Source organism: Mytilus trossulus, chromosome 11, assembly GCF_036588685.1.
Source record: "Mytilus trossulus isolate FHL-02 chromosome 11, PNRI_Mtr1.1.1.hap1, whole genome shotgun sequence".
In the NCBI taxonomy this organism is placed as follows: Eukaryota; Metazoa; Mollusca; class Bivalvia; order Mytilida; family Mytilidae; genus Mytilus; species Mytilus trossulus.
In genome coordinates, this window is record NC_086383.1 from 17,755,657 (window position 1) to 17,783,466 (window position 27,810).

Consider the following 27,810-nt stretch of genomic DNA (forward strand, 5'->3'; position numbering starts at 1 on the left):
TCGGCTTCGCCTCACCAGGTTTCAAACCTACTGACCGGGATAAATTTTGTACCCAGTCAGTTAATGAATATGTAACTAATTATACTTAATCCGAAAACTGTAAGTGACATATACATGTACGAATCTATTGGAATAGGCTTTGACCCGAAACTTATTAATCATGGGTAAAAGTAGTTATGTCGACAAAAAGCCTGAAATGGCGTGTTTGTATTGTCCTACATAAATTAGATATTCAGTTGAATTATTAATTCTTCCACTGCTACCTTTTGGTCTTCTTTTACGTGCCGTTTGAATGTGATACCAGCTATCAAACTGGACCATTATTAAAGTAATATAGATAAAGTATATCTTGCAATGCGTTCTTTCTTTTATATTACCGGGTCATCATGAAAAGTCCTACATTAGGCGCCATTTCTGTGTATTCTAAATATAACAAATTAATAACAGTCATATCATAACAGTTATTAAAGATCTGATCATTCTCATTATCATGCATTGCCAGTGCACCAAACATTGAACAAACAGACAGGCAATATTTTGTATTATGTGCATCATCCAAATATAATCTACATAATATTAGCACTTGAAGGTTAACTTCGCTTAACCTAAGAGAAAATTTGGTAGCTTTAATATTGATAACCTTAACGCATGGCTTAGGTTGTCGCCAAATTTCAATTTTAACTGACGTTTACTTTTTTTGAATTATGTATATATTTTTATTGTTAAATCTTGAGAATCAAAAATCAGTTATGTATTACGTTTAATTGAACAGTGACTTTCTTAATATATGCGTAGTTCATCAATTTACACGATTGAGATAATGCGTTGAGACGCAAGTTACAGCTTTCGAAACATCAGATTATATATTATGATGAGCTTTCTTCTGCTTTCCTTTTAACCTACGGAAAGCTGACAGAAATATTTCTTAAAACACGTACGATGGTAAAAATATCCGATCATGTTCCAAGAATATTTCGATTGTGCTTGGTTGTTGCAAACACTTCCCACTACGAAGTCAGAGGTAGCGTGTGCTATCTCGGACAAATAGCAATCAACTAACCCATTGGGGCAATATAAGGGCAGACACGTTTAATAATTTAATACGGAACTCTTACAAATTTAAAAAATGACTTTACATTTTTACATTCACAGTTTATATACTGTTAACCTTTTCTTGTTCATTTTGTCTGTTTTTCCTGAACTGTAGATTGTTTTATTTATCGAAATTGTGGTTTGTTTAATCTAAGTTCTTCATTGTAAAAATTCGATAATGACGACAAACTATCCTGATTTATTTTGTATATCCTACAGTGACGGCATACAAAAGGGTAACCATGTCTATTCACGTCGAATAGAAAGAACAAATCACATTAAATAAAGGAATACGTTTACCTGCATATTGTTTCAAAATCTTTAGAGAAACCCTATCAAATATCGTGTAATACTATAGCTATCCATAATCGACAGTTACATTTTAATCATTTAAATATATAACTATCTCGGGTGGATAAATATCTTATCAAAATCAATCTAGTGTAAATTCTTTATTTATCAATACAAGTTTAATATTTCAAGCATCTGTTTGAAAAGGTTCATCGATGTAAATGATGAAAATATGTATTGGTTAATCACATTAAAAAATTATGCACGCAGATGATTTGGAATTATATTTTCTACATAGTGAAATGCATGTACCAAGCCAGGAATATAACAATTGTTGTCCATTCGTTTAATATTATTATAAAATGCTATTGCATGGATGACAATATTTTCGTATGTCATAGCTTTGTATTATCGAAGGAGGTTTATCAACATGAAGATTGGGTTTCGTTTTTTTCCCCTTATCTTAATAGAGTTGTTTCACACCCTATATATGAACTAATGCTTTTAAATAGCGAATACAGAACTTTTTAAGTAAATTCCCTCCAATCCAAAAATAGCAGATACTAATTATTTTAAATATTCAATTAAGAAATTTATACGGAATTAAAAAAAAATCAATGCGTCACCATAACGACTAGAATGAATACTTACAATTTATAAAGAACTCTTACTACTACAAGACTCTTGTAGTATGACAAACTGTTTGGTTTTGATAACAGGCTATTTAGAAAAAAAAGTTGATAACGAAAGGTGAGTATGAGTACTATATTTAAACATTATACATAAATACCGTACACAGAATAAAATAACAATATGTGTTGTCACATCAGTATTCTCAAACCATAAAGGTTCCTATGTTATTATGTTCATACTGTTATTGGTCTTCCTGCATTTCATTTTACCCTTTGCATGTCCGTTGTTCGTTGTTTTGATGTGTTTGAAATCAACAACTGCATATATTTAACTTCTTTTTAAATATCAGTCAGAATTATAATGAACGAGTGCACTGAGATGTTTTTCGAGCATGATCATTTTTTTATTATTTACATTCTTCATTCACATTTTTTTTGTAAACGATTTTATTTGAGGATATATGTTAACATTCTCCATTTAAAAGCCTAGTGTAATATGTCTGTTAACGTTTGTGTCTAGTCTTTCATATATAAGTAAAGTATGTTGATGTTATGATAAAACATCTAAATATAGACGTTTACCTATTGGATAGATTTAAACATTTAAAATCACATCGAAGTTATAAATAAATGGTATCGTGACTTAGTTGATTGTGATATCGAAAGTGGAAATTCCTGTTTGATTGTTTGTTAGCGTCCATTTTATATAGTATATATTTGCAGCTAGGGTTACCTATAATTCATAGAATATTCATGCATCAATATAGATAATTTATATCGTAAAAACATCTTTAAAATTAATCAATACATATAACGGATTACCAAAATGATGAGTGATGGACTCGGTTAACAACACAGTGAAAACAGTATATATTCATGTGGAAATATGAACTGGTTGATTGTGATATTAAAACTGGAAAATCCTGTTGAATTGGATGCAAGCGTCCCTTTTATAAAAAAATACCATTTGTAGCAAGGGTAAGTTTTTATTCATGCAAGATTTATTGCTGGTATGTTATTACATACACCGATATAAACATGATAAAAACATAATAAATACATATATATCATATATTACGGATTACAAATGAGTCGAGTAAGGTGAATGGATAACAACACAGACATCACAGTGTTTATTCAGGAATCTGCCTGAAATTAAACAACGTTTTCATCCACACTAGGAATCATAAAAAAGTCACCTGTTACGATGTGACGTAGTCGTAACTTAACAGAGCACTACGGAATTTCAGAGGCTCACATTAGGGAATTAATTACGTGAATCTGTCATAAATACCTCGTTAATACAAAATCACACAATTAACACTTGAAATACTAAAATGTAATGTTTTTGTTGTTTTCATAAAATTATTTTCACAACAAATTATAAATTCCAATGCGGAACATATCAGGTTGGGTGTTTGAATATTTGTGTTGTTAAAAACAAAGCCATAAACACACATAAAAAGAAAAAAACATGCACTCTCAAACCTGTATTAAAAAAAATGTTCTTAATGGGAAACAATTGTCAAAACGATAAGCTGCATTTAACATGTTTAAAAACATTTTTTTTCAGAATATTTAGAAATAATACACATGTTCTTCTCAAATATGTTATGATGGTATGATACTAAACCCCTAACGGGAAGGATTGTGCCTGATGTTCATATGATGAAATCATAATCTTTCAGTCAGTTTAATTGAAGTCTGGAGCTGACATGTCAGTTAACTGCTAGTAGTTATTATTGTCATTTTGTTTATTTTCTTTGGTTACATCTTCTGACATCAGACTCGGACTTTTCTTGAACTGAATTTTAATGTGCGTATTATTATGCGTGTACTTTTCTACATTGGTTAGAGGTATAGGGGGAGGGTTGAGATCTCACAAACATGTTTAACCCCGCCGCATTTTTGCGCCTGTCCCAAGTCAGGAGCCTCTGGCCTTTGTTAGTCTTGTATTATTTTAATTTTAGTTTCTTGTGTACAATTTGGAAATTAGTATGGCGTTCATTATCACTGAACTAGTATATATTTGTTTAGGGGCCAGCTGAAGAACGCCTCCGGGTACCGGAATTTCTCGCTACTTTGGAGACCTGTTGGTGACCTTCTGCTGTTGTGTTTTTTTATTTGGTCGGGTTGTTGTCTCTTTGACACATTCCCCATTCCCATTCTCAATTTTACATGTAATGAATACACATGATGCATTGTCAATGTTTAACAAATACCCATTACGACAGAGTTAATCCATGAAATACGAGTAATGGCGGTCTCAGACAGGTCATATACTGCGACATTCCAGGCTTAAATCCCATTCGCTTTCAGCTCACAGAATATAAACAATCAGCTGGAAGTGTCACAATATAAACCCTATATGAGACCTGATTACCATAAAATATAGCATGAGTTCGAACACAGGTAAGGAAAGAACCAAATTTTGCTCACGCAAAAATGCAGATTTAATCATCGTTCTGCTGATATTTAGAATAATTATAAATATAATATGTATGTTCAGCAGTGTATCGTCTTCATTGGTGAACCAATGACTGGATCTATCGTAGATACGTTACTTATTTAGATGTTTTAAAATATATAATATATACACGTTGTTTACATTATTCAAATAATATTAAACTTAAACAATATTGCACACTTTATTCAATTTATAGTTAACAACCAACATGAATCGCAATTCAAAATATGATAGAAAGGATGACGATCAAAATGTACGAGGATTGAGGAAAATAACTTACTGGGAAAAATACGGCGTCAAACGTTTTCCTTATCCAGGAAGGCGCAGATACACACCATCACTTTACCAGTCTGAAGACGTAGGAATCGCTATCTCAAATGACGTTTTCGGGCTTACAATCAGTCAGTTTGAACGAATGTATAGAGCTTGTTTAGACAGAAGGAAATCACGAGAACAATATATAATGAATCTAAGATATCCGGACAAAACCTCAGATGAATATATGGAATACCTACAGGACAGGAGAGATTATAATAAAGGTAAATACATATTTATATTGAAAAATACATAGAATAACCCAAAGGAAGATTAATGTTGATATTTTACAAACAAGTAATATATTTCAACCAACGAATAATATAATTAGTTTTAAATTGAAAATCAAAAGTCAAAAAAGTGGAAAACGTTATTAACTCATTTATTTAGTCATCCCTTAAAGCAGGTCTACCTTAATTTAGTGCTGTTTAATCTTGTCTTTGGGTCTAAACACTCAGTGCTGTGTTACTTGGCATGCTTATCAACAGGTAGGGTTTCTGTGTCTTATTCTTTTTATTTTCTAAAAGACATTGTTTTGTTCACAAAAGACATTAACATACAGGGTACTAACATTTAATGACAATCCAGTGCCATACGATAAATTAAAGATTAGAAGAATTCAAATAGAGAAAAATATTCAACGAATGACCGACCAACACATTAATTTACGAATGCGCTGCGCGCATCATTTAAGTATCAGTGTTGTTCAGTTGTGAGTTGAATATTTTTCGTTATTTGAATTCTTTGATTAGTTAATCTTTTTTTTACGTTAGCAAATGGCTTTTTTTGTGAAATAAAAGTAGATAATGTAAGGAATTATATCTTTTTCTGCGCATTCACAATTCGTTTTGATCCGATGTTATCGACGTCTTGACAACGCCTATTGTTGTATGACGTCTAAGGAGTGAAATACCAGTTCTTCCTGACACAATTGGCATGTTAGACCTGATTCAAAAGCTAGAGAAACATCCTACGTGTATGGCAGTGGTTCATTATTCTGTCATATTTAAAAACCAAATGGTAATTCACCAAAATAGACATGATATACGCTTTATTGGACAAAATTCGACCTTTTTAAAATGAATATTAAGATACCTATTAATGTATTTTTAGTTTAAAAAGATCTGATAGACAATAAAGTTCAGATTTAAACAGTACAAAGCAGACACAAGTACACACCTTTTATCTTTTATTTCGTATTTGAAAATTCGAAATCAATCAATTGGTTAAAGTAAGGTGCCTATCGTCCAGAAAGTCGTCAATTTAACGAGTGTAAGTCAACTGATAACACATGGTCATTTTTTCGGGGGCAAGTTATAGGAAAATTATAATTGTTCAAACTCCAAAATTTGACATGGTCACGGTTTTCTATTTTTTTGTGTTTTTACAGGGTACCCCTAGATACCGCAGATATCTTTAGCATATCAAATATAATTATTATGTTTTTTTAGTGGTAAAGACAATACTTTAAATATAGTATAGTGTATCAATTAGATATATGATATAACAAAAGCGTGAAGACATAAGCTATCAGTTTTGCTTGGTGTGTGATTGATTGATCTGTTTTGAATACCTAGCTAACTTTGTAAATTATTATTATCTTTGAAAGAGTAATATGTTTAGTGTCTGATATTCAATACGTTAAACACTTTATTAAATATGTGTTCTGTTATATTTGAAGTATGATTACCACATCGGTCTGTTTGGTGTCACACCCGAAATATAGCACATCAAGTCTATATTGTGGTTTTGCGTTATGTTATTTACCAAAAAAAATCTTCTCGTTGTGAATGAGAACAAAAATGTAGCACCGATCCTTATATAAATGATAGAACAGCAGAACCACTTCAATCATTCAAAAGCTACATGTATATGTTTGTTCCAGCAAAGTTATACCAATGACCTGTCTGTGCATGTCAAGATATCAGGAAGACATTTTACTTCGTTTGTTGCTACAAATTTTATTCTTGTTCTACGTCTCTCCTGAAAAACCACTTATTTTACTTTGTTACACATCTATTTCCTTAGATATCATTCATTTCACGTTACATAGTATTCATTTTCATCCGGTCTTTGGCAAAGTCAGTGATTTTCACTTCTTACCAGGCCAAGTTATTTACTGTCAGAATCCTCCTTCGAATTCAAATGGTCGTTTCCTAACTTTAAACTTGCGGGAGTTATCAAATCATAGTCTGCTTTAAAAATGTACGATCATAGCCATTATTACCGTAATAAGTTAACTAAGATTACTTGGTACAGCACTTGTTTACAAACTGACCGAACGATGTCGAAATTCTTTGAAAAAAAGAATGAAGGATAACATGTACATACAGTTTCTGCGCTATGTAGCCTTTGTGTGATGATGTGGCGTAAAGCTATCAACGATCAATATATGCATACATTCTGTATATGTCTGTTCCAAACCATGATCGAACCGGTATTTTAGTGTTTATGGTTGTTTCAAGTCTGTCAATTTGATTGAGCAAATTCTTTTGTTATACATTATACCGTTATTTTTCTCAAATGAATTGTTTCAATGTTTGTATATCCGAACCTTCCATAGCCAACAATACGATATGTATTGTTTCATTTTTGAGGACCGAATACGTGCTAAAACGGATTATTCCCGCAGCTTCTGATATTAATTTACAGGTATTACCTGCAATTAACAGTATAAATGTCCCATACAAATGAAGTAAGGTCAGTTCACTACAAAAGTTTAAAAGTCTGAAAAGACTAGTTTTTGTCTTTATTTGTATAAATTTTTACTCTACATTCTCCAAAAGTATTATTTGTGCCTAAATTTTTCTTGGCAAGTTCTCGTTTATATTAAATTTGCATGATATTTACTCGACGTATTCTCGACATTATGAATTTGGTATTTAAATATTTTGACAAATTCTTCACTTTTGAATATTGTCTTGAAATTTCTCGACATATTCTCGACATTCTTAATTTTTCTCAGTATATCTTGAAATATTCTGAACATTTTATATTGTGTCTTTATTTCTTCGACAGTTCTGAGATCTACAAATCATGACCAATATTCATGATATAACTTAATCTAATTTCATCTTATTACGATACAGTGTTGTTTCACGTTACACTTCTTACAACAACAAAAACTTTGGCATGTACAATACTTCATCTTTGGGTATATAAATATCTTTTACAAATGGTTTTTAAATAATTTTGATTCCTGATAAATTGAATAACACACAACTGTCAAAAAGAAATAAAAGAAATTACTGCTTTAACTGTTATCAGCCATAAAACTTATCAGTTGACTGAACATGCCATTACAATTTAAAAGTGTGTTGATAGATAAAAACGAAAATCATAATTTTGATGATCAATGAAAAATTGAATTTAAATGGATATTCTTCATCAAAATTATGCAGTTAAATATTTTAACATACAAAGAAATTGAATAACTCCCGAAGATTAAAACAAAATTAGTATCTACTCCAGGAATAGTAAGTATGTTCACATTTTAGGCGAAATGTATACTGTTGAGATAATGTCAAGACATATTTAGGAAAGTCAAGAATATGTCAAGACATATTTAAGAAAGTCAAGAATATGTCAAGACATATTCAGACATTTTTTAGATAGTCAAGAATATGTTAAGACATATTCAGACATTTTTAAGAATGTCAAGAATATGTCAAGACAGATCGAGACAAAATTAGGACAGTCAAGAATTGGTCGAGACTAATCTAGACTCTTTTCAGATGATACAGGAAGTGTCGAGAAATTTGTAAACAATGACCTACTGTTAAGCCAATTGTCAAGAAAATTAAAGAACCTTATTGACAAATCCATACTATGTTAAGATGTTTCTAAATTATTCGAGCAAATTAAGAATGTCGAGTAAAAATGCATGCACATTCAGACAAAACTGGTCTTTTCAGACTTTTTGACTTTTGCAGTGGATGAAGTCTGCCGCAAAGACATGTACACTTTGTTTCCATCCCATACATAAAATATAATTGACCCACTACTTATAGTATCTAATATAAGGACTTGATCACTAAGACGTAACCTAGTTCACATTATCAATGAAATGATGTCGATGTCAGGTTAAACACACATCACCGACATGTTGACCTTGCACAGCTACTAAATATTACTACCCAACTATAGCTATCCTAGAACTCACGATAACAGAGATGCGAAGGATATAAAAGGAACATTCAAACCCACAGATGAGAAATTCACAAAATGAAACAAACCTTATACAGTATTCGAGAAGTCATTAAACAATGAACATGAAAAAATAGGAAAATAATCATGTGACAATCACATTGAAAATATATATTGCCGTACAACTATCCTAATGTATTCAGTATACCTCCCATCTGAGACTGGCTTCGAATGCGATTGAAAACAGAACAACTGAAATTATCTTTCTACCAAAATCTTGGTCGGTAAGCTTTCAACTTAACATAAGACAATGCAACGATATAGCTACTGCAAAGTTATGCAATTTTTGTATGCTATTTTAATCTGATATAACTCTGATATATATAACCTCGCGTACTCGTATGTGTAAGCTCAGATGCGGAAAACGTAATTCCACATCTATATTTCAGATTGATGTTGTTACAATTCTTTTTGTGTGGATATTCTTGGGGTCATTTGTAGACCAATGTATGCTAAAAGGCATATGATTTTATAAGATGGAGTTATTAACTTGTTTCGTATTGTCTTTTTTGTTTTCATATCTTTAATGGACTCCACCTTTTCACTGTTGGCATTTTTTTTTTATTTATGTAGAGTAAAACTATACTCGTACCTGCTCATTTAATATATTACACGTTAATATTACACAGGTTTTGCAACTAATTACAATTATTTGTGCTTCCACACTTGCCAAAAGAACACTGGATTGTGTTAAATAAAATACATAAGGAACACCTTTCATCAAAAGATAGAAATATTACATTTTGGAAAGGGAACTTATGAATGGAAATAACTAAAGAATATCTCGAGATATCACTTATATCGAATGTTATGAAACAAACTGTATTTGACAACATAAATATCAAATAAGTCCTAAATTCAGAAATTTAGTTTTAATCCTTTTTTTGTTTTACCTTACATGCGTATGTGTAGGAGAGAACAGTTGTCTTCACTCGAAGCTGCGTTTTCCTTGAAATTTGGCGTTGACTTTTGACCCCAATTTGAAAAAATCGTGACCACTGTAGGCAACAACGACATCGATATTTCCTTTTTATCCGTTTGTTATCCGTTTTCAAATGATGTCAAATACAGCCGTGTGTTATCCGTTAACCCAAATCGATAATGTTTGTTGGCTTGCACCCTACTATTACACACGTACAATTGCATACGGTCGATATGTTAATATGTCAATAAATGGGACGCAGCAGCCAACGCTGTATAACCATACATCAAACACAAAAACATCAACCGATTATAAAATTCAAGGAAAAAAAACACATAAACCAAACAGGAACACCAGCTAAAATAATTGTTGTAGACTGTGAATTTGATAATTGTCAATGATATCTACATCAAAAGCAATTATCATTGTAAGTAAATCTCGTTAATAGTAATTAGTAAAAGAGGGACGAAAGATGCCAAAGGGACAGTCAAACTGATACATCTAAAACAAACTGACAACGCCATGGCTTAAAATGAAAAAGACAAACAGAAAAACAATAGTACACATGACACAACATAGTAAACTAAAGAATAAACAACACGAACCCCATCAAAAACAAGTAGTGATCTCTGGTGCTTCGGAAGGGTAAGCAGATCCTGCTCCACATGTGGCACCCGTCGTGTTGCTTATGTCATTACAAATCCGGTAAAGTAAGTAAGAATGAGAAAAAACATAGTTGTAACGGTCAACACATTAAAACTAACACTTTGAAATTCCATATTTTTTTTAGATTTTTAAAGTTTGGTAAAAAGGAAAATTATATAAATGACCATTTAAGGTCAAGTAACAGTAAATGAACGCCATCTAGCGTATTCCGCGAAATGTTGCGACGTTTTGTACGAGTTACGTCCCTTTGGCCAGATTTTGCAATGTTGAAACCGGCGACTTTCCGACGGAACAACGGCAAATTTGATGGGAAGTATGTAACGTCTAGAAAAATTGATTTGTTTCCTAAAATTGAAGATGAAGAAATGCAACAGGATTTTGTAAATGAATGTGAAGATAGTCATGTTGGCGATCTTCAACATGACAATCAGGAACTTGACTGGCGTCAGAGCCGTAGGGTGGTAGAGCTTGGATACCTTGCTGACCAGTTAAAACAATGTAAAAATTGTAGCTCACCACTATTCTTACACAATTGTGACGAGGAAAAAAAGTGTGGACTCGGCAGTATACTATATGTAGTATGTCAGAACTGTCCGTACATAAACCCTATTTTCACTGGGAAAAGACATCGTCCAACAGAAAATAAGAAGAAGGGGATGCAAGTTTGGGACATAAATACTAAACTTAGTCTTGGTAAGATATCCCCCTTTTTTTTTAATTACCACACCAGTCGGAATAAATAAGAATATTTTCAAAGTCAAGAAATGGAAATGAACCACAAGTCAACATTAAATTCCCAGCTGCGTCAGTCAGTCTTGAAACAGAGAACACAAAACAATATCATAAACATATATATTACATTAACCCTCTACACGGTTGCAACACTCATTTAACATTTATCCATCTTCAGTTTTTAGAATATTTTAAAGAAATTATAACAAAAATGATGTTTCAAAACAGTTCAGATACATGACATACATCGCTGCATTTTGTATTCCATCGTTTTTTTATTATGGTGCTTTCACGTCCGCAATTTTTTTCTAAAAATAGATAACAAATCTTTAAATAGATGCATGTATAAATAGTATATGGTTTAAAGAGTTATTTACGTGGTATATTCTCCTACAAAAAGAACGTTCGGTGGATTTTTAAATGAATTTGCTAAGTATTGATTCGTATGGTTGTCTTCCCAAAGGAATTGTTATATATGGTTAAAACTTTAACAGAATAATAATTTTATCTTTTTTCATTTAAAAGTTGCATCACAAGTATAGAAGAGAACTTTTGTCAGTTCTATTTAATCATAGTACTTAAAAAAGGAGAACGATATTCACTCTGCTATAAAATATATACATGTATCTACTAAACAAAAATAACAAAATTATATACACACGCACTTTCAGTACCGAAAATAAAAAAAATCCCGGAATTGGTCAGTCCTTCAATTAGACAGTAATCAGACAACAACACCAGGCCATAAACAAATCAAAAGGAAAAGCCATCTGAAGAAAATGTAAGCTTTTGTAGAGATAAGACTTCGACACAAGACAAAATTTGCAGTCATGTCTCAGCCTCTAGTAGGCATATAAAACATATCATATACACATGAACATCTGTTTTTATGTCATGTCTCAACCTGGTTTTCTAGCAAATGTTTGAATCTGATGTTATCAGTCAGCTTTGTAAACTGTACCAAATTGGTAGATCTCGAACTACACCTTATCATCCCGAAGGAAACGCACAATGTGAACGCTTTAATAGAACACTACACAATCTTCTGAAATCAATTTCTCCAGATAGGAAGAAACATTGGCCAAAGTATTTACCGGAATTAGTCTTTTCGTAGAATGTGTCACAGAACTCAACAAAAGGTTATAGTCCTTATTATTTATTGTTTGGTCGTAGTCCTAAATTGCCAATTGACTTTTTACTTGGAACAAATCAAACTGATGAAACTGATCAATCATTAGATGAATGGATTATTGCGCATCAAAATCGTTTACGATATGCTTACGAAAAAGCTGGGGAGCAGACAAAAGATCGTGCTGAATACCACAAGACTAAACATGATGGGAAACGTTTCAATCCTGAAATTTGTGTCGATGACAAAGTTTATATTAGAAACCGTGGTGTACATGGAATAAATAAGATACAAGACACTTGGAGCTCGACTGTTTATCGTGTAGTGCGTTTGTCAGACAACACCGTCACTGTAGAACCTAATGATGGCGCTGGTGTTTCTAGAACTTTGAATCGTCGTGATGTCATGAAATGTAATATGCAACAAACTGTAGATGATAACAGCAGTGAATCCGACAGTTCAGATGATATGTTTATACCAACAACTAGAACAACTGCCGGGAAACATACGAATCCAAATAGACTTCCAAATTCTGTGTTTTCTAAGTAAATGCATTCAGGACATTTGTTGTACATAGTATTGTCTTATTTTTTGTGTCTTATTTTTTGTCTCTATTTTTGTTGCCCTATTTTTGGCACTTATTTTTTTGTGATATTTATTATGATAGTAAAGGGAGTATGTGGATATATATATGTGCATTATCGAGACGATTAGTACTTATCTGGGGAGTATGTGGACAAGTTCTTTTATATACATATTATCTATTTGATATTATAATGATCTTACTATATTGAACACATTTTGTATTATATGGTTCAATGAATCCAAAATACTCTATTTGGGATCTTTGATATTTACTCACCACTGGCTATTGGACAAACTACCTTACTTAATAGTTGTTTTATCTGGTTCTATCTAGTTAAACAGTTCACCTTTTGACTAAATATATTGTACTTTTTTTACTATATTATCAATGCAGAATAAGAAACACCAGAAACAACATTAAGAGCCGTAGCCAGCATTATAAGGTATTTACATTTAAGGGTTTTTCAAATTAGTTTATGGTTAAATGTTTTTGACTTAAATATTCTATTTAGTTTCATTTACTTTGCTAATTGTATTTCAAACTTTATATATTCTTTTTACTTTCAATATTATATAGTATTTTATATAGTAGTATGGTCAACTTACTTTATTGAACAGTTTTCATTTGCATTGATTAACAAATTGTTTACATTCAAAGTGGTCATTTAACTGTATTTTGCATTATTATTTATTTGCAATTGTGTAATTAAACATAATATACATTATTTGCTTCACAATGATATATTCATATGCATTTATATGTAAAGTTGTATTTATTTGTCATTATCTGTATATTTCAGATCTGTCGTTGCCTTCTATTATATATTATAGTAAGTAAGTAAGTAAATTGTTTATTATAGTGACATGTGTAAGTCAGCATAAATATATAAATTTGTACAAAATATAGTTACATATATAATACACACGGCCCAATGGACCAATAAGTCACCTTTTACTTTTAGTTCAATATAAATGTTCTAATATCACGTGTCAATTGCCAATTTAAATTTAAATACAGATAATTATAGATTAAGAATTAACGATTGTAAAAGTTCATATAATGATAAATTCATCTAAAGTTTGTAAAAAAGTTTAAGAATGTTAACTAGAGTAAACTGTTTGTTTTCTACGGAAAAGTGACGCTGCTAAGTATTTAACTATTTTCCTTGGATGGTTCACCATTAGAAATGTTAATTTTCCCTGGCCATCTAGTTGCGTATAGTCAGGCACCATTAATATCTCGCTAAAAACAGTTTGTCTGATATCATTATAAAATGTGCAGTTTATAAGAAAATGTAGCTCACTTTCAACATTTTGAGAGTTACAAAAACGACATAGTCTGTTTTCTACTGGTTCCCCAATATATCTTCCAGTCTCAATTCTGATCGGTAATATCCCGCATCTAAACTGGGCTAGCACAGATCGCTCGTGTTTCGTAAGATTTAGTTTTACATAGTGCTCTAGTTCGAAGTTTGTTTTAAAGTTTAAGTAAGATCGTAGCTTTGGCTTATTTATCAAGGACTCTCTCCATATATCACTGTAATGAGTTCGTACAATTTGTTCAAAAGATTTTAAATCCACCATTGTTCTACTTTCATAATAATGTAACATATTAAGTTCCGTGAAAATATCTTTAGTGTCACTACACCAATTGTTTGTGCAACGATCATAATCCATATTGAACACCACTTTCGTTAATCGGTCGTCTTCAAACGATAATAGCCTATTCCAGTAGCGAATAATGTTTACCCAATGCCGAAACTGACTTGGTATCCATCCAGTATCCCCGTACAGTGCTAGAATTGGTGCAAATCTGTGAACGCCTAAGTAATATCGAATTGCTCTGTTCTGTACGTTGTCTATTGATTGGAACTTCCTATTTCCCCATATTCCAGATGCGTAGTCGAGGATTGGAGTAACACACGAATTAAAAAGTTTTATTATATTTATTAAAATATATGAACGTTCTGCATAATTTATCTGAGCCTTATTCCACCTGGTCACATCTAATTATTGTTAAATGTTTCGATTCTAAAATTGAAAACAAAAACAATTTGATTATCATGAAGACTTTTGTCAATATTGGAAACTTTATAGGCAATGTATATTACACACTTATGGCGGAGATAAAGGACACGAAATAACAAATATAGCCAAATTTATCGTCTTTTTACATCGATTAAAAGTATCATAAATTACCAAGTTCCAATGCAAATTCATGAAGGGGAACTCAAAAGAAGCTGACAAAATAGCCTGCAAAATTACATTTGTTTGTGAAGGCCAGTCGAAATCGGCCTGCAGTGCGGGGTTTTCTTGCTGTGTTGAAGATCCATTGGTGACATTTTGCTGTTTCTGCTTTTTTATCAGGTTATTGTCTTTTCGACACACATCCTACTTCCATGCTACATTTTATAGCATTAATTTTGTCGACAAAGTAAATATTACGTAATCATCAATACAAAAGAAAACAAAATATAAACAACACCGTAAAAACCGTCTTTTCGAATCAAACCTCAGGACTCCTCTTTACCATGTATGGCCAAAGTCATCAAGTCAATAACCCAATTGCAGGATGCATCAATGCTGAGTCATGTCAAAGTTCATACAACTAAAAGATACATAAAAGCACGAAGCCAAAAGTCGAAGAGACGAAGTAAAAGCAAAATATGCATAATTTCAGCGGCTACAATATTTATCTAAAAAACATTTCTTAATATTATGAAGTAGACACTAAATATTCAATTTTTAAGTTTGTGATACTTTGCGACAAATTTATTGAGAAAAAGGGAAACGTTGTTTAAAAAAAACACTGGTTCATTATTTTTTTTGGTTTGACATCGTTTCACAAGGACAAGGGCATACGAGTTAATAGATGTATACTCTCAATACGTGGGTGAAGTAAATATATTGCTGCTATAATGTGATGATACTTAAAAGTATAAACAATAAAATGGTCTTGTTTGTTTATGATTCTGGTTTAAAGTGGCACCACTGTTGTCATATCTGAGGTAAATGTCTAAAACTAATGCTTAGGAAGCTGTATCTTATATCTTACCTATAATTTAGTGGGATATTTATATTGGAGTCAATCAGAAAAAAGGCGTTATACCTATAGCATGTATATATACAATTTAATATTTCAATAGAGTAATAAAGGATACAAAATCAAAACATGCACAGCAAAACAAACAGACAAACTGACAATAGCAAAATAATTTCAGCTTTAATATTATTTTTCTTTTAATTGTCTCAAAGATCTATCATGCATATGAAAATAAGTAAAGGTCTTATAGGAATATTAACAACTTGCTAAAACTACCAAAAAAAATCAGGTATTGTCCTCTCAAATGACATTTTCTGGCTGACAATCAGACAGTTTAACTGATGGTAAAACGCTAGTTTAATTAGAAGGGAAACACATGAACAGTATATACTAAATCTAAGATATTTCGATAAATTATCACATGCATATTTGGAATACTTAAAGGATACAATAGATCGCAACAAAGGTAATAGCTCAGTTATATAATTATCCATAGACAGTCATAACTGTGTATATGTTTTGGTGTAATACAAATTATGAAAAAGTCTTAAACAAAGAAAATTATACCTTGTTTAAAATTAAATACCATAAGATGAAGAAAAATGGACATTTTTTTAAGGTGATTATTTTGGGTGTGGATAATTTTATATTTTTGTTTTTCCAACAATACAATTGTTGTTTTCGCACATGTGCTACAGTTTTTATTACCAAGTCTATTGATCATTCAAGGGAGGTAGTGATATACTAGATATTGTTAAGAGAGTCAACCCAACACTACACATTGCACTTTTATTGCTTTAGGTGTAATACCACCAAATCATGATACGTCACATCCGGTTGCATACGAAAGTAGGTCTAAAAAAAATATTCCCTTGAATTTGACCGTTGTAGGTAATTAATCCTACATTTTATTGCAGTAAAACTATTTCTGTGTCATAAACATATGTCTTGGGTATTTCAAAACACCATTATTTTTTATTTGTGATTTCTATAGAAAATTTTGTAATCTTGAGGTTACATGGTGACTAAATCTTGTACAGAGATAGAATAAGGGGAGAAATTTGATTGGTTAACTTCCATTGATGGTTACTTTCTTATATGCAATGAAATGTTATGTAAAACTTTTTCTATAGAACTGGACAGGATAAAACTTTACTCATGCCAAGTATTTCTTTATTTGAAACAAAGATAAATTCTGCACATTTTTTTTAAAAGTGCATATTTAACAAAGACTAATAGCGGAAAATCAATGGTGGTATTACACCTTTATTGGAATTTATTATTGAATATGTAATTTTATCATCAGTTAATAATAAAAATAAATCTCTATTTTCAAATGTTGGTTTGTCTCATCCTACCTTTTCAAATTACGATGATGTTGAACATGTTGAAGGCATAACATCAATGACATCGTTATTTCTTTTCTTCCGTTATTTTTTTCTCAACAAATGTCCAATGCCATTTAAATTCTGTGACGTGTGTTTTTTGTAGAAAGATTCGCATTATCCAATTTGCATTAAAAATAAAAAGTTAACGTCGTCGCACAGTAAAGCGAATTTGGGACGCATTGCAATTTGAACCAGAATTTACGTTTCGACGTAATGTTTCGAATTCGAATTAAACTTATTCACATCAGTTAATACGAATTTAATTCGAATTACATGTGAACGCAGAATCACAGTCGATTTCTTCAATATTTTGATTGCAACATACATCTGTATCTCTTTAATTGAAGAACATCTGTCATTGGTTAATAAATATCTCCAGATTCACAACACTAGATTTTTAGTGTTCTACATTACATGCACTATTATTAAATCAAAAAAAGCTACAATATTTATGTAATTAATTATTTGTTTTAAAGAGAACATGTCTTGGACGGAAAGTAATTTGAAGGACAAATACTTATATGAGCACTTAGTGAATATAGCTGGTACTGAAGTAGACATACGTACAAGACAACAATTATTTATCACACAAGATATGATACAAAACGCAAACGTAGGTTCAAAGATAACAAATATATCAAGTGGAAGCTTAGCAGAAGGAATAGATTTACCAGGTAGTGATATAGATACGATGTTAGTCATCAAAGACGTAGACGTAATAGTGGATGTAAGGAATTTCAAACATTCAATACAACGGACAACATTTGTTGCTGAGAATGATAATGATCATCCCGGATTTACTAGACTCCGATTAATAGCAGGAGGAGATGGGGAATCTTTCTTTATACAAAACGAGTGCATTCAAAGTACAAGACAAGGTTTATATTTGGCAGTCAACGCATTTGTTAATAATATATATAAGACAGTCCCCAACTTGAAGCTCTCATCTCACGGCCCCTGTTTATCAGATTACAATCAAAGCTGGGATATAGCAGTTTGTCTACGAAGTAAATACGTACCTTACAATGCATTACCCTGGGCGTCGCGTCACCGATTACAATGGCCGCCTTATTCCGTAATTGATCAGATAAAAAATTACGGATGTTTGTTAGTACCTATCGGACCAAGAACTTTGCCAGATTGTAATACATTATGGAGATTATCTTTCTCTGTGTCAGAAAAACTACTAGTACATTCGTTTAACTTCACTCAACTGTTGTGTTACTGTCTTCTCAAACTAACCTTAAGACATATTGTTAATGCAAACAAACATACTGAAGGTTTATTGTGTTCTTACTTTCTGAAGACAGTTTTATTTTGGGTCTCAGAAGAAGTTGATATTGACACATTTCACCCATCTAAATTATATTCTTGTTTTTGCCACTGTCTAAGTAAAATGATATTATGGGTAAATAATTGTTATTGTCCAAACTATTTTATACCTGAGCATAATATGTTCCTAGGAAAAATCAATGCAGATAACAATAAAACACTAATTAATGTGTTGTATAAAATACAGTGTGACGGAATTCATGGATTGATACATAGTTTATTTCAATACGAAAATGAACATCACCGTTTATTAAGTACACAGCTTGAACCTTCATTTATCAAATTAGACTTACTATTTTACAGGATCTGTAATGACAATTATACTACTCTGTATAACATTTCAAGCTGTTTAAAATCACTGGAATTTATTGAATATGTACTTAAGTCGAAATCGTGTACATTTATTTTTGATGTATGTAAATGGCATCATGCCAACATAAGTCAATGTGCAGCGCAGCGACTACCATCACCAACAGTAACGACTGAAAGGTACAACATACACAAACTTTATTACATACATTTACAGGACGGTATTAAGGCAGATGCTGTCTCAGGCTGGTTGTTATACGCGTCGTTTTATTATGTCACAGGACAGTTCAATGTTACACTAAGACTTACGGATTATGTTCTTTCAAAATGTTTACCTAATATGATAAAAGTGGGCTGTCAAAAATACTGTGATCGACAAAACAATTGTTACAGAAATCATGTACATGCCACAATGACACTGCAGGAGAAAATGAGAATGGGTGTCATACGAAATGTTATGTACTTACAGCACTCTTCACTAATACCGGAGGAACTACAGCTGGAGGTAAACGACAATCCCATATACATACCTCCTACTGTTATGTCTTACTGTCTTAAATTTCTTTGCTATCATCATGTCGGCGATGTCTTAAACAGACAACATGCTTTACGTGATTTATTCTCAACAGTTGAACAACGAAATTTTATTGCTTCATATACCTTATCTATTTCATTAACAATACTCGGATTATGCCTTGAAATATCCGATGATAAGGACACTGCCTATCTGTGTTATGAAAAAGCTCTTCAATGTGATGGCTATATATGTACTACAGCAGAAGCAAGAATATCAAAACTCTTGACAAATTTCATATAATTATGTGTATTAACAGTATCAGAGTATTTGAATAAAATCAGTCAAATAAGATGTGTGTCTTTATTTGATATATTTAGCACTTCACAGTCAGGTGTGTTGTTTTGAATTTTCGCCCCTGTGATTTTTTCAAACATAAGAGCGTGGTTGCAATACAATTCATTGTTTGATAGCTGAGGATTACATTAGCCTTCATATTGGGTTAATATGAACATCACGATTATGTAATGACTGTTATATATATTTTTTTCTTTGTGACAGTCCGTATTTGAATACCTATACCATACATTGTTCCAGCAAATATTTGATGTTTTTTCCAAACTTTTTGTATCACTAACTTTGTGATTAAATTTTATAATAAATAATAATAAATGAGGCGAAAGACACGCATTTTTTGTATTTGATCATTAGGCAGACTAATGTCAACAGTTTCTAAAAAAGTATCTTCTAATTTGATCCAAAATTTGGGCGGATATATGACATTCTCACCCCTTTTTGCAATATTTTATGGTAAATAAATGCAGAATGTTGCCATTGATACATATAAAAGGAATTGTATTCCACCCTTTTAACTTTTGAAAATCAAATATATGGACGCTACATTACATACATATGCATATGTACAACACAAACAGTGAGAGTAGTGTATTAGAAATCCAGGAATAGCAGAAGATAAAATATTTGGTGGTCCATCATTAATTTCTTTTCTGTGGAGTGCTACGTCATTCTTCGTGTACAACAGTAAGTGAAAACATTACATTACTAGTCAGATACTGTAAACATTTGTCATTAATACCAAAAATACGAAAAAAGTCTAGGTGGACTCTTCAATCATTAAAGCAACCTTGTAAATTTAAGTTTTAAATTATATCTAATACACATTTTTTTCACAGAATAAAGTTTAATTTTAACATTATTTTTTTTTTAAATTGATTGATATTTTGCGACGGTATCACATATTTTAGAATTATTCCAGAACGAGATTTTAACGAAACTGAAACGTCCGGAGAATACGCCCTTAAGTCATTTCAATTGACATTGTATGTCTTTTTGTGTTGTAATCCTAAACTACTATTTCCGGTCATAGTAAAACGATTATTACGCCTTTTTTTTTTAGGTTTAAACCCGCTGCATCTGTTTGCACTTATTCTGGGTCAGAAGCCTATTGTTCAGTGTTTGTCGTTTGTTTGTGGGGTTCATAGGTTTTCCTGTTTCTTGGTTTTCGTTCAAAATGATTACTGTTATGTTTTATTTTTTTTCTCAATCCCTTTGTTGTGTGTTGTTCGGCGATTCAACGCTCCATGTAGAAGGCCGTTCTTTAATCTATAAATCTTGTCAAGTTTTTATCCATTTTGATTAAGATTGAGATTTATCTCATTGACACTCATACCAGACTTCTTTTTCTTAAAGCAAACACTAGATCTCATTAATCAACGCAATATATATCAGGGCTTATTTGGTTTAGCGGGTATTTTAAATAGTTAGTAACTACCTACCACTGATGACTGAATCCTTATATTTTGTTTTGTCTTTTGTCATAAATATCTCCCTTTGAACATCGATGTCATTTGTCATTTGTTCATAATTTATAGTTTATTGTTTGGTATGAGTTCTTTTGTGCACTATCAGCATATATAAGGTATACTAATATATATATATACATACCATCTTACGGTGTTTATATATCCCAACTTGTACGATTCGCTCGTGTTTGTTACAATGTTTTAGATTTTAACGAGAGAAATTTATGTATTACTGGAAAATTATTACACCAGGGTTTTCGATATTACAAACTAGTGATAACATTTTTCTAAATTTTATCATCGGTGTAAGGACATCATTCGTAAATATAGCTCAACATGCTAACTTTTTTTATTCGTTTAGGTATTTCACATCCATTTTTTTTATGGAAATATTCTTTATAAAGCACAAAAATTTCAGTATTCACCGCAGAAACTAACAAAACCTTTAAATACACTAAAGAAGGGATATAGTTACGATACTGTTGTCATGTCATTAAAGATTGCATATTTTGGCGTTAATATTGATTCACTTAAAGGGTCTTTGCATCGGAACTAGACACATTTATTAAAAAAAAAACAGTTGTTGGCATGAAACGGGTTATGTTCTTCTCATATTGTTATGATGGTATGATACTTAAACCCTAATGGGAAGGATTGTGCCTTATATTCATATGATGAAATCATAATCTTTTAATCAGTTTAATTGAAATTTGGAGCTGGCATGTCAGTTAACTGCTAGTAGTCTGTTGTTATTTATGTATAATTGTCATTTTGTTTATTTTCTTTGGTTACATCTTCTGACATCAGACTCGGACTTCTCTGGAATTGAACTTTAAATGTACGTATTTTTATGCGTGTACTTTTTTACTTGGTTAAAGGTATAGGCGGAGGGTTGAGATCTCATAAACATGTTTAACCCCGCTGCATGTTTGCGCCTGTCCCAAGTCAGGAGCCTCTGGTCTTTGTTATTGCATCTATTATGAGAATTTGGTTATTATACTATATTATTAAGATTGTATACTATAACTTAGTTCTATGTTAATGATATCATCCTATACATATACATCACTGTTATTATGATCCATACATATTCTAGTAGTGAATTGATTATTACGTAAAACAGGAGTTAACCCAGCTTTGTTGGCATTCCGCCTTTAGCGTCTGTTGGTATTTGGACCCTCCGAACTCCCGATCAGCTTTATAGTATACAGTACGTGCAGTTATTCTGCAAGTATACTTCCTTAGCCGTCTACCTTTATATTTGTCATTACATCTTTCCCTCATATCATAGGAAAAGTTCGTCGCAGTATAATCTATTTTTCATGAACTTTATACCCTGAAAAAAATATGTTTAGCATAATTTTAACCTAGTGTTAACCAGAGCTGACTCAATCACATATTCATTTGTTACAGTTTTACATTAATAAAAGGTCAACACTATTGCGTGACAAATGTGAAAATTTTAAACATCAAGCCTGAACTTAATCTTGTCGTCAGTAACAACAATAATTCAACGGTTCATATGTTATTGCAAAGAAATCACGAACAAAAACTTCTCAACCTCAAAGTTATCAATATCGAACTTAACAACCATTTTGCATTATTCATGCATGTTAAGTTATAAAATCGAATTAACTGTTCTGTGGCTTCCGACAAAACCACCGTCCACAGTACAACCCTATATTAAACACGTTCTCATCTAAAATTAGAAATTCTCATATGCCACTTAAGTTATTTTTGTGTGAAAAGGCTACAACATTTGGGATTATTGATATATTTCGCGTAAAAAACTCACTGTATAGCATTAACACTATTTGTTTGTCATCTTTTGCCAAGATTTGTGATCTTTCTATGTAAATGCGAACCAAAATTTCTATTATTTTATCATGAACCTTTTTCATAGAATGCTAGAATGAACTATTTTAACAACAAGGAAATAGTTCAAGTGAATAAACCTTAAAAGGATATTCATTCTGCATTTTTGTTATACTTTTATTTCATTTTTTGAAATATGTACATTACATAGCATTTACCCATCTTTATTTCAGATGTTACAATGAAAAGAATGCTAAATCAAGTCTTTTTTCTCTTACTTGTATTTGTCAGGTCTGTATGCCTGCATACCACCCTGGTGTATGCTAAAACCTCACTGTATATGTATACTAGAATTTGTCAGGTCTGTATGCCAGCATACCGACCTGCTTGATGCTAAACTATCACTCTATGCATATACAAGTATATTTCAGGTCTGTATGCTAGCATACCGATCTGGTTAATGCTAAACTCTCACTCTATGCATATACTATCATTTTTCAGGTCTGTATGCTAGCATACCGACCTGGTGTATGTTGAACGCTCACTTTGAGCATATATACTAGTATTTGTCAGGTATTTATGCTAGCATACCCACCTGGTGTATGTAAAAACTCTCACTTTCTGCGTATATAAGGAATTTGTCAGGTCTGTATTCCTGCATACAAATCTGGTGTATTTAGAACCTTTAATATATTAATTTTGACAAAGTTAAGGTCTGTATGCCTGTATACGAACCTTGGATATGTAAACCGATTTTTTTAATTTATTTTGGCTTTTTTTTCTGCTAGGTACTTGTATGCCTGCATGGATTCTTAAATTTAATTCTGGATTCATGTTTGTATTGGCAAGTCAGTATGCCTGAATGCTAAGTATTTACTGAGTAGTAACATTTCTTATTCAATTATGTTTGCAAACCTTCCTTAGAAAATAAGGAGATGTGTATGATTGTTAAATGCAAAGGTCGAATTACATGGATGTAAGGAATTACTTATATATAGCCTTCAACTTCATTTGAATTTGATAGAAACCCCTAATTCTTAACTGTAACACTCGGGTTTATTCCCGTATACCAACCCGCTTTTCAATAAACCCTTGTAAAACAATGGAATGCAAGGGTTTGATTGTCGGCATACCAACATATAATCCTATATCCATTGGAACATAAAAGTTTGTTTGACATTTTCAGTTCACGGTATTCTTGCGTACCACTGATGTACGGTGAAAACTTATTTTTGTTGCATGGATACATACAAGCTTTTATTGCTTGTATACCAATCTATGTTTCATTGAATTGCAGTTTTACAAACATTCTAGTATTGTCAAACCAAGTAGGTGTTCAGTATAAAGCTTTTGTTATTGTGTATGGTTTGCCCTCAGTCTTTAATGTCTGCATATTTGATGACACTTATTAGATATTAAGAAAGCTGAATGGTTTGCATTCTAACCAGCCTTATATTGTATTCATATTTTGAATCGCAAAACTATCATTTTTCATCATTCTCTAAGTTATAGACTCCGGGTGCGGGAATTTCTCGCTACATTGAAGACCTGTTGGTGACCTTCTGCTGTTGTTTTTTTTATTTGGTCGGGTTGTTGTCTCTTTGACACATTCCCCATTTCCATTCTCAATTTTATTCAAGAGGGGCGAAAGGTACCAGAGGAACAGTCAAACTCATAAATCGAAAATAAACACCATGACATGAAATATACAAATCAAAGTACACAAGAAACAGCATAGAAAACAAACAAAGTCTGAGCAACACGAACCCTAACCAAAAATGGGGATAATCTCAGGTGCTTCAGAAGGGTGAGCAGATACTGCTCCACATGTCCAACAGTGGCACCGTCGAGTTGCTCATTTTTTACAAACCCGATAACTAGCTTTATACAGTAAGTCAAATTCGTGAAAAGGGAAGGGGATTGTAGTTATGACGTGAGAAACATATCCGATATCATCTGTGAATCGGTTATTCCATAACGGTCAACCAACTATATACTATGGTAACAATTGTGTATACACTGCAGTTGTAAAAACAAATCTTTCAACCCGGAAAGCCAAAGAATTGATGCCTTTTCTAGTGAAACATTATTAGCAGGAACAGCAAAAGGACTGGTGTTGTTCATTGGTGTCATTTGTTCTAGGAAGGCATTGGTTTAACCTATCCAGTTACTAAGAAGTGTTACAATTAAATACATAAGCGACTCATAAATAGTTACATTAAAGGTATAGCCGATGTTTGAAAAATGCTGAAACGAGAAATGGAAACTACATATTATATACATATATATATGCGAGTAAATATTTTACACTTCATAAATTTAACATTGATGTGGCGTGGTCAACTACATCAAAGATTTGATGGTCAATTATACTTAATTTATTGAATAATCTTTCATCTTAATTATTAAATGTGACAGTTTGTACGGTACATGAGTTGCACAGTAGAATTGTAATAACATTTGGACGTTTATCAAAGCAAGGTTTAATCTAATTTAAGGACAGCGGTTCATAGCACGATTTTGTAAGAAACTTTTTGCATTGATCACTTGTATTGGTATAGTAGCTTAAAGTAACAATTAAGTTGCAATATAGATTATAGTGAAGTAACATGTTGTTTTATAGAGTTGGAACTAAGTAACGTTTTGTATTGGAATTTATTACTGTGAACCTGGGCTGTGTACCTAAATATATCATATACATGTACTTTTTAATATATGATTAAACATGTGAACATTACACAGACTTCGTTACTGGTATATAGACGGTAGTGAGCCTATATATATATATGGTGAAATATTTAATATCTTATGTAAACGGGTAAGAAGGATTATCCCAGATACATGTATCCAAAATAATGACTGTCCAAAATACACAGAACAAAGACCCATTTAGCGTTACATTTATATCACAATTACTGATTTTAAAGGAGCACTAGCTACGATATATATAAAAAAAAAATAAAGTATGATTTTTTTTAGATCAATCATTAATCAAATTAGAATAATCAAATAATAATTTGCTTTTAGCAATCAATTTCCGTTAATTTTGTTGAAATAAGCGATTAAACATATTTTTTTACTGTTTCGCTTGCAAGTAAAAACGTCATCATCATTCTAACCGGTATTCATGTGAACTTGAAATTGACCTTTGTTTGCGCATGTATAAAGCGTGCTTTCAAATTGACAAAAATGTCGACTGAAGCGAAAGTACGCGAAAATTTGACAGGCAGTAGATATAGTTCGCTGACAGATTCAGACAGAAAAAGAAAAAAGACAGAAAGAAATAGCTTGACGAACAAAACACAAATCTTCATAGGGAGTCAGTATGCCAGATGGATTACCATTAAGGAAGAAATTGGAGCAACATCTCATACTGAAGTTGCAAAAGTATTACTTGACAGGTAATTTATAGTCCGTGAGAATAGCTTGCATGTATTTTTTCTAATTTAAGTTCATTGATAACAACATAAGCGCTAGATGATAATAATGATGAGCTTTGTGTAATGCAATTAATTCATTCACACGCGTGAACTTTATCCGGTTTTAAAACCATTGTAATAAATGTAAACATGCAATATTCGATTTAGGGGCCTGCAAAGGGGAAACTCTATAATTTTATGATTTTTACGTGTAGCTTCACATTTATAGGTTCAACATTATCACATCAACTGACTGATCATAAACATATAATTATCTTCAAATACAGAGTGGTACATCATGAAATAACATGTAATGTACGGTTATATATATATATAATTACATGTCATGCATGTACACTGAGACTTAACTATAACACATGTGTTATAGTAGTCTCAGATGTACATGATGTATATTCAGGGGCGGATTTTAAAGGGGTGGGGGGTTCCCATTCTTATCTTATCTTAAAGGACAAAAGGGGGGTTCCAACTTTATGTCCCCATTCTGAAAATGCATTGATCTGCCAAAAAAATGAAAGGTTCCAACCCTTGCCCCCCTGGATCCGCCAATGAAAATAAACACTTTTCTTTCTCTGAATACTGAATTAATTATTCATTCAATATTAATGAATACTGAATAAAATTAAAACAAATTGTATGCATCAAAGTCAGTCTTTTCCTAATAGCCTGTACATTTAAGTTGACAATCAAGATTTTTAAAATCAGGCAGGAATGAGGTTTGAACATGTACAAAAATGTATTTGAAAAATTACAAAAAAGGGCATGCAAATGATTTAAAAAATAAGTATAAACTGTATAATCATGAAAATTATATATTCTTTACTACAAGCTTGATTATTACAAGAAAGAGTTTACATATCAAAGAAAAAATTAAAAACAAATGAATTCTTAGAAGACATCTTCATTCATTGATTGTCAATTGAACAGTTGCAAATGTTATACTCAGATATATTTCAGCATGTTCAGGTTAAGAATTAATAAGCAATTGATAAAATTATACATTCTGCTGGAATTTTTGAAATGCCATGGCTAATTATTTTTAAAGTTGTATAATCGAAGTATTATACATGCAGATATGTATTGCCTGAAAACAGGCAACCAGTGCTGTTCAC

At 31.8% G+C, this 27,810-nt stretch overlaps 1 protein-coding gene across 1 annotated transcript; it reads left to right on the plus strand.

Annotated features, from left to right (window-relative positions):
* Positions 1–2,793: 2,793 nt before the first annotated feature.
* LOC134689791 (uncharacterized) lies at positions 2,794–19,153 on the plus strand. Its single transcript, XM_063549760.1, has 4 exons — positions 2,794–2,993; positions 4,679–5,021; positions 17,945–18,334; positions 19,104–19,153. The coding sequence occupies exons 2-4, from the start codon at positions 4,691–4,693 to the stop codon at positions 19,151–19,153; spliced, it is 771 nt and encodes a 256-aa protein (XP_063405830.1). The 5' UTR covers positions 2,794–2,993; positions 4,679–4,690.
* Positions 19,154–27,810: the final 8,657 nt, after the last annotated feature.